This window comes from Enoplosus armatus, chromosome 17 (genome assembly GCF_043641665.1).
Source record: "Enoplosus armatus isolate fEnoArm2 chromosome 17, fEnoArm2.hap1, whole genome shotgun sequence".
Taxonomy (NCBI): domain Eukaryota; kingdom Metazoa; phylum Chordata; class Actinopteri; order Centrarchiformes; family Enoplosidae; genus Enoplosus; species Enoplosus armatus.
Window position 1 is genome coordinate 5,638,047 of NC_092196.1, and position 9,563 is coordinate 5,647,609.

The 9,563-nt window shown below is 44.7% G+C and overlaps 1 protein-coding gene across 1 annotated transcript; it reads right to left on the reverse strand.

Moving 5' to 3' along the window:
- Positions 1–1,465: 1,465 nt before the first annotated feature.
- Positions 1,466–8,180, reverse strand: tcf20 (transcription factor 20). Its single transcript, XM_070922867.1, has 6 exons — positions 7,956–8,180; positions 5,244–7,358; positions 4,847–4,940; positions 4,606–4,655; positions 4,305–4,405; positions 1,466–3,015 (listed from the first exon to the last, which is right to left on the reverse strand). Exons 1-5 carry the CDS (start codon positions 8,178–8,180, stop codon positions 4,346–4,348), a joined length of 2,544 nt encoding a protein of 847 aa, XP_070778968.1. The 3' UTR covers positions 1,466–3,015; positions 4,305–4,345.
- Positions 8,181–9,563: the final 1,383 nt, after the last annotated feature.

The window sequence follows — 9,563 nt, forward strand, 5'->3', positions numbered from 1 at the left end:
TCCTCCAGTTCCCTCATCGAGTTAAGCGAGGAAGGTGAACGTGTCAGCCGGCCCTGCTCCTCCGCCCGTCTGTCTGCGCTCCCTTTCGCTCTTCATCAGATGGGAAGAGTGATGGAGGGGTTTTTTTTGGCCGTCACACTGACCTCCGCGAGCAGCGTGGCTGTCAGCCTTTATGATCCGACCCCAGCAGTCAGACACAACTGTGAGCATATCACACAGACACACACACACGCGCGCCTCTTCTTTAATCCATCCGTATAAATCCAAAACAGACAACTCTGCTCCATCTGTTTTCATTTTGATTCCTAGACTCATTTTGATCTATTTCATTCACCTCTCCTCCTCTCATCTGCCCCCTCGTCCAGCGCTTTCCAGCCTGCAAAAGCATGTGACCTTGGAATGAAGAATAAATATGTCAGACACACACTTTTACATGGACAACATCGCTTTGCAGTGCCGTATCTGCACATCAACTACTCTCTGAGAGGTGGTGACTCCACAGGAGGGGGGCTCCGAGGGGGTGTTATTTAACAACTGCAGTTACCCACAATCCCTTCGATGCAAAGATTTAATGTTGTTGGCGGAGATAAGGTGTCACTTTTAAAAAAGACGTCATGTCCTACACTGGGTGTTTGTATGTAATTGTATATTGCTACAATACTATTTTCATACGATGTAACAGCCCATTTTTAGGTTGGTTTGTATTTGTACGACACTATCCATTACTGTCAGCTGACTGCTTCAACTATTTATGCACTACTTTTAGCTATTTCAACATTCAGTTCATACTTATAGCTATTAACTATTTCAACCGTTTATGCATTACTCTCGGTGATTAACCATTTCTCCTATAATTGTAGCTACTTCACGATTCATCCATTACTTTTAGCTATTTCAATTGCTATTGCTAACTAGTGTTCACACACACACACACACACACACATATGAGCTTTTATGAGCTAATGCACAAATCTACACCACATCATATAAATGCCACATTGTGCATTTTAACACCACATCTGACATTTTGATTTTGAGAACTATTTTTACATTGAGGCTGCTCTAGTTTAAGTTTCTTGAAGTCAAATTCTTCAGAGTGTGACACTTTTCTTCAGACACAGATCGACAGAAACACAGGTTCCTTGACCTGGTACAACAGTTTCTAGGCTCGTCTTCCACAGACAGTGTCAGAGTCAGAATGGGGTTATGCACTCCCCTCAAACTGAAAAGACAAGAGAGAAGAAACACGGGACAGACAAAGCGTGTGTGCATGACAGAAATAGAGATGGAGATAGCTTACATATGTGAGAACGTGCGAAAAAAAAGAGTGAGCCAGAGAGTTTGATAGTTTGAAAGTGGAAAAGAAATTGGGGCAGAAAAATGTCAGATGAAACTGAAACAGGTGGTTTTATCAGTGCAACAAAAGTGACACAAATATGATTCAGAAATAACAAGAGGAGCATACTTGAAGCATTTTTAAGTGTATTCATAATTCATATACATATTGACAGGTTTCTAATACAGCATGGTTTTGATAGTGTAACTGTCTTCTTCTCAGCTTGACTTTTTTTTTTTTTTTTTACAAGAATAACAATAAAAAATGATAAAGACAACACCATGTACGACTCACTTTTAAATTTTATGGCAATGCATCTTTTGAATGGATTTTGCATCTCCCGATCAAATCGCTGCTGTGTCACTGAAGAATGAAACCATTCAAAAAGTACTTGGTAAGGCTTACTCCCCACTGGCCAGAACAGTTGGCCAATCACAGCCATTCATATGACACCCTCTCCAAAGTTTTCTGTTTTCATCACTGTCCGAGGGACTGACGCCGGTCAGTCAAACGCAACATCCTTTGTAGAACGTATGCACTTGTGCACCCAGTACACAGCTCCGCACTGATGAAAACTCTTCAGCGTCATCTGCGTCATCTTCAGCACGGTTAAAGATGGCAGACACGCCTTAGTCCATAGTGTTATCTCCTCCTCTTACAAGGCTCTGTCCTGCTCTTTGCACATTACGAACATTTGTACTTGAAAAATAAGATCGCGTCCATCTGATTTTTCATGAATACTATCTGTACCGTAAAAACCCCAGTGATGAAAAATAAGAACACTTTTCAAAAGGACCAAAAATGGAATCAAAGACCCAGATATCGGCATTTTTCAGTTTCTCACACACACTCACTTCTCACTCATACACGTGACTTTTGAAAGGCAACAGATGTCCGTTCTCCAAGGCAATAATGTCTTTGTGGCAAACTCGACCCTGACATTCCAGACAACATCACTCTGGATCCTCCCTCTCCAGGACTGAAAAAAAATTAAAAATCCAATTCATGTGTTGACTGAATATAAAGTGAGATACATCCATTTCATTTTCATGAGTAAATAACGATGAGGATACAAAATAATAATGAGGACTACAATAATAATTGCGATCATCCTAATATAAGATAAGATACTACTTCTCCTTTTCTTTTCTGGGTTTGACACCCAACTTGCTCCCAATACGCCTCTTCAAAACAACCAAAGGAAAAAAAGAAGAAGAAGAAGAAAAAAAAAAGGTAAATGATGATAAACAAGAGTTTAACACTTTGAGGGTGTCTGAGAAAACAAATCAAAGTAAGCCTAGAGAGGAAGTTTGTTCTTTACAGAAAAGTTCCTTTAGTTCCTCCATCTGTCTTGACGTCTTACTTTATTCCGCTTCGATCTTTGTAGTTTTGTTCTTTTAGTTTTTTTTTTTTTTAACTTGTAGCTCCATTCCTCTATGTTGCTTGTCCATGTTTTTTTTTCTTTTTCTGCTTTTAAGTAAAGAGAAATAATTCTCTTAGAAAAAAAAAAAAAGGTTTCTTTTCTCCATTGTCTTAAATGTAAATAATGCTGATTCCCGTTGAGAAATTGTACATTCCCTTTTGTTGTTCTTTGTCACAGATGCCAGTCATGTCCTTTCACATTTGGGGCTGCTTCACATACAAGTCTCATTTCTCAGTCTTCTATTGTCCACACTAACCTAGGAAAGGGAGCACAAAACAAGTTGTAGGTTAGCACCATCACCAAGGCCTACGTGCATTGCGACAGAAAGAATGAACTGCTTTCACACACAGCGCAATTTCTCCAATGGAGATAATCTCTGTGAGACGTCTTCTGAATTGCATTAATAAGCAGATAACCCCAGGTTCTGCTGTTATTGCCAAACAGCCATGCGAGCTGGCCAAGAGAAGTGAAAAGTCCTTTATTATTATTATTATTACTATTATTATTATTATTATCATCTGACTTACTGAGACTCCACATTGTGTAAATGTGTGTGCGCAAGTTGACGCATGCATTTGAGAAAATGGGTTTCAATAGCAAAACTGAGCATGAGCATCATCTACTGCTATGTCTTTGGTTATAGTCAGGGATATATACATGTTGAAGTAGGGAGGAAAAGTTGCTACATCCTCAGCATGCCGTCATCATTCTGCTGTAATGTTAAAGAGAAAGACAAGCGAGAGATATGGTGCGGTTTGTCTTAAGTTGTTGACATCCTCTTGCGCTCTAAGATGCTGTTTTAATGTTGGATTATTTTTTCTTATTTCATCATGATAACGAAAGAAATGAAAAACAACGCAGCATTCGAGCACTGATTTGGACGTCGATAACCATGGCAACAGTAGAAGCTTCGAAGCATTCGGGTCAGCCCTAGTTTCCATGAGGACAGAAAGGATTGAAAGCGAGGGGGAGGCAGTGAAAGGCAGTGAAAGGCAGTGACAGGCAGGAGTACCGCCACCAAGGTGAGGTGAGGAGGAGTGTGAGAGCAGGGTGTCCAAGAACCAGCCAACAGTATGGAGTATCTGTTGTGTTTCTGCGTGAAATTAGATTGTCTGAATAGAAAAGGGTATAAACAGCCCTGAGGCAGCAAATCAGTGTCCATTTACTGAAGGCCCATTCATGAGAAGCCAGTCTCCCACCAAATGATGAAAAAACAGCGTTTCCCAGGTGAAAATGTATTTGTGGTGATCGAACCTGTTGGGTGCTGAGGTGGGGTATTACACTGGAGAGTTGGCTGCAGAACAGCATTACATTAAATGCTAAGGTTGTGTTTTCCAGTCTATATGATTCTTTCCAGTTTTTGAAAGGAAAAAATAGTAACCATATTTTTGGATGGGGGCAAATCATTTTATGTCGGCCACACTGAACAACATTATGAACAAATAATGTGTTAATGAGAACATCCCGAATGTCCTGACTATGACACAAGCTGGAAACACACACAAGTGCAGGTACACAATCACATACAGCCGAGTCGAAACTTACAGCTCCCAGACTCCTGCGTCTCTTCGTCTTCTCCGTTTCTCTCAGCCTCTCTCTGACTGCTCCAGGTAAACTGACTTGGCTGGCCGGATGCTCTGGGTAAACTGAGTGAAAAAGATGGGGGGAGAGGTGAGACAGAGACAGAGAGAGAAAGAACGAAAGAATGAACGCACAAAAGAAAGAAAGACAGAAATGTGTTGGGGTTAGAGGAAGAGAGTGGCAAACAAAAAGGAGGATTTTCACAGAATCACATCAAATTTTCCCTAGAAAGAAAAGGTATGAAAACCAACCTCTCCTTCTTTACCTTGTGCTTCGGACACCGCAGAGAGAAGTTATCTTCATTTAGAGAGCAATCTGGAAGGGGGGACAGAAAAAAATCAGCACTGTGCAGATTTCCACACAGAGCTCTTACAATATAAAACAATATTCGTGTTTGACAGTAGTTCGTTTTCTACTTTAAACAGGCACAAAGCCATTACTGGGAAACAGTATTTTTACATTAACTCACATTTTACAGTGCGCCTGTATTTAATGCATCCACTCACCTGCTTCAATAGCGCACAGGTAGTGGTAGCGAAGTGTACAGCCTTTACTGTAGCAGCCCAGGGTTGAGCCAACCATCTCACAGTATGAGCAGCACTGAGCATAGACAGACAGAATGGCAAAGAAGAAATCAATACATCTTCAAACTGTACTAGACAGTGAAGAGCAGCTAAGGGCCACGCAAAATGATAAAAAATCAATACACATAACACTATTTATAATATACTGTGGAGCATTTGTTATACGTTAATTCATAACATATACATACAAACATATGCTATCATAACATATGAATCAGTGACATGTCTGTTTTACAGTTACCACTGGATTACAAAAACAAGTTATATACCCAAAATATCCCAAAACAAAACGGGTCGAACACATACAGAGGACACTCACTGTTTCTCTGGCACCATCTAGTGCCTCCTGCAGGCCATACAGTCTCCCATTGACAAGGTAAATTCCACTGGTCCACACTATACATCCTTCGTGGACCCACAGCTCCTCTGGGTCCATGGGCATCTGCGGCAGCTGGGCGAGTTGTGCCAAGGGTCCCAGGGAGTCCAAGGCCGGCGGAGGGGGCTGGAAGGGCAGGGAGGCTTTGCTGTTGGATGGCACCATTCTGGGGGAATCCTCACTAGATTTGTGCCTCCTTTTAAAGCGAGGATGTGAGGTCAGCTTTCTGTGTTGAGGTCGTTGTTGAGCTTCATCTGGTGGATGCTGCAGCTGTTGCAGTTGCTGTTGCTGTTTTTGCGTCTGCTGCTGGTCAATGTCAAGGTCTGGCTCTCTCTTAAGCTCAGGGATAGGTCGGATATCTAGATTCATGTCCCAGGTTAGAGACATTGTTTTACTGGTGGTGGGGGAGGAGGAGGAGGAGGAGGAGGAGGCGGCTACAGCTTTACTGAGCTTGCCAGCCACATGCATCATCATTTCCTCTCTACCAGCTGTGGAGGCAGTTCTGACCGGAGTGGCAAAAGATGTTGGGTTTGAATCTAGGCTGATGGCATAGTCACTCTCAGCTGAGGGCTTGGGAAACTGATCATCTTGTGTTTGTATGTCTTGGATAGTGCTCAAAGCATTCAAGCTCATGTCTGAATTTGGTCCTGTTTTGTTTGTGCCTGTGGTTGCTTGACATTGTCTGACCTGGGGCGGGTTCTTGGGGAGTTTTGCAGCGTATTCAGCTGGATAGAAAGGCCCATAGAGATCTCCAAGGTGTTTGTAATTTGCCCATTTCTGACACAGGCAGCAAAGCAGGCGGCCAGAGTGATTGGTCTCTGTAATCACGGGGCCTGAAACAACATAGCCAGATGAAGGAAGTGCTTTTCCTGACTGAAGTGTAGTTTCCACCTCGTCTGTCTCCCTTTTCTCTGATTCTCTGTCTCTCCTAGATAACTGGGAGGAAAGAGCTGAGGTCAGGAGACAATCAATTCCACTCCCGCCTGCTTTCCCTGCGACTGCACTACGCTCTCCTTTCATCTTGTCCTCCTCTGCATTTACAATGGTGCACACTGCCCCAATCTCTGGTATTTTGTTCTCCACATGTATGTGTGGAACAAATGGGCCCTTTCTATTTGGGTCCAGGAAAACTCTATTTGAGCCGAGGCTCCCTCCTGCCCCTAAAGGTGTATCTGGGTCATCTTTGGCCACTGATGGTGACGTCGCTGCTGCTCCTCTCCTTCTCCTCCTCTGACGTCCTCTTGCTTCTAGTGGCTCGTTTTCATCTTTCACACCTCTGCGTCTCCTTCGCACAGGTTTGACCTCAATCTCTGGCTGCGTGTCCTCACTCTCAACATCCACTTTCACTACCTGCGTTAGAATGGGTGGGGCCAGCGGGGGAGTGTTATTATTGTCTATCAGAGGGGGTGCCGTAGGGGCTGGTGTGCAGCTGGTAGTCTGCACTGTCAGTGGGGTTGTGGCGGCAGCTGTAGTTGGAGCGGGTTGGGCTGGAGGAGCACTCGGAGCTGTGCTCTGAGCCTGGGCTTGAGACTGGCCCTGTGCCTGTGTTTGGGCTGGGTTCTGAGCCCGTTTTTGTTTATTCACGCTCCCTACGGGCCTGCCCTTCTTCTTGCCAGATGGGAAATAGCCTTTAGGCACGGTACTCTCCGATAGCTTAGAATCTTGCGGTGACAGACTGGACCTACCAGAGGACATCTGATGTTGTCTATTCAGCATGTGTCCTTGAGCCTGGCTATGATGGGGTGGGGTGGTACCATAGTAGTCACTGCCAGGATAATCATCAAATCCAATGCCAGATTCTTGAAGTTTCTGTCGTAGAAGATTAGCAGCAGACTGTTCTCCTCTTCTTGTCTCAAGCTGCTGGTAAGTGTTGGTGAAATGTTGAATGTCTGACAGGGCGGATGAAGATGGAGGTGGGGAACCCTGGACGGGGCGAGGAAGAGGCGGAGGAGGGGGTAAAGGTCCGAGCAAAGCAAATTCCTCCTTGTCACAAGATGCTGATGCCACAGCGGCTCCTAATCCAAAGTCAAAGTCTTGTTGTTTAAGGGCTTGGGATGTCTGATGAGGATCACATGGATAGGCAGACGGAGGTAGAGGCCCAGTCTCGTCACCTACTCTGAAGGGAATCATGTCATTTAATGTGTGACTTTCATCCATGTAACTATCATCCCCTCCTGCGACCCTAGGGAAATGTGCTAAGTCTTGGTCCTGTGAATCATTAAATGGTGGTATTTCTGAGTGAGAGAAGCCTGGGTAATGATTTGACTCATCATCAGCATGGCTTGCTGGTTTTTTAATATTTGGTGTGATTTTCTGCACTATTGCCTCCAGTTTCAAACCTCGTCCTTTCCTGGGAGGCAAAACCTTGGTATTACCACTTGATGGAGATAGGGGTTGTGAATAGGTATTCTCTCCGAGCAGAGGGGAAGAGAGCCTGGGACATGGGATATCTGAACTGGATGAGTCATCCTCATTGTGATGGCTAGACTCAGACTGAGCCCCAGGGGAGTGATGTGAATTTGTGGCAGCCCTCTGCTGAGATGTATCCTGGAGTTGCCTTTTAGCGGGAATAGGAGAGATAAAAGAACGAACTCTCCTTCGCAATATTAGCGGATTTGTGTCTCCAGAACCCCCAGCTTTAGTCTGACGCTGCACCTGTGGCTGAGTGGAGTTCATGTCAGCAGATGGCTTAGTGGAGCTGGATAGAGGGGGTGGGCAGGGATGTTTGGCTTCCTCTGTGGCTCCTCTGGAGACCTCAGGTTCAGCAGCATTTTGGCCATGAGTCATTTGTGGAGGAACAGGGCCGTGTGAAGCTACGGGAGCAGGAGGAGGAGGTGGGGGAGGCGGTTGTGTTCTGTAGTAGGAGTCTCCCTCTATCATTCTAGCACCTTCTCTTCCAGGGTGTGTAGACTCCCACATTTTCAGATCAAAGTAAGCACTTTGATGATGGAGTGAGGTTTTGGTTATATGTTGTTCACCGGGCATATCAGTCATCCTCTGTCTCTGTTCTGATAGGCTGACCTTGTGTCTTCCTGGAGAGGAACCAGGCTGCATCATAATCTCCTTTGGTGGCCTGTTCATTGCTTTTACCCAGTCATTCATGTCATGGGTGTGATGAGGGGGGGCACGAGGGTGAGGATATATTTGAAGCTTATTTGTGGATTGAGTCTGGGGGGATAAACTGTGGTATGGATGGTGGGAGGGAAAATGGGGGTTACTGCGTGGCATCAAGTTCCCTTCTCTTGTATCTCCATATCGATATCCAGGAAAACTGCCACCACTGCCAGTTGATAGATCAACACCATGAAGATAGGACTGATGCCTTGTAGGTGAAGACAAAGGATTGGTGCTCATAGGATGAGAAGGCAAGGGGGTAATATCAACATTACCTCGCCTATAGGGGTCAGCATTCATAACAACAGATGAATGAACAGACTTGGAATGATACTCCATATCAGCCTCATTAGCTCCAGCACTGCCATGATGGTCAGTTTGTAAATTTGCAGCATCTGGGCCAGCCTCTTTTGATGCTGTTTCTATTTTCACCACTTGTTTCTCTCCAGTATCCTTTTTACTCAGATCATTGGCTGCTGCTGGAGAGGAAAATGGCTGTTGAATCACAGAGGCTCCACTCTGACTTTTCTCCCGCTCTCTCTCTCTGTCACTTTCCCTGTCCTTCTCTGGTGTGCTGCGTCGGTTTGGCGACACATCACAGATGACAGAGCGCCGCTCTGATGGGGCTAATATGGAGCCTGATAATTTTTGAGACTCAGTTTGACCAATGCTGCCTGTTAGTGGCTCTGGCTCTTGCAAAAGGAGCTCCTGCACGGCAGAGGATGGAGTGGACACATTAGATAACGCTTTTCTCTGTGGAAGAGAATAGTCAGCTAAGTTTATATGTTTCGGTGGGGGTTGCTGAGACTCTGTAGTCTGTGTTAAATGAATCTGGGACACACCCACTTCAGTTTTTTCAGCATTTTGCAATATCTTAGTGTTGGACACTTCTGACTTCAATGACGACTCTGGATCTGTGGTAAAATCAGTCTCACTTCCATGCCTCTGGTTTGGATGTGGGGGCTTTCCAGAGCTACCCATTTGGACAGAATGAGCCGAAGCCTCAGTTACTCCACTGTGCATCCTCATACTTTCAGTCATGCTATACGGGTGTCTGGTTTGAAACTGTTGTTGAACTTGGAGATGGGCAGGAAATGCCTGCTCTGGTCTGCCATACCGTCTATCTAAATTGTAACCTTGAAGAACCTC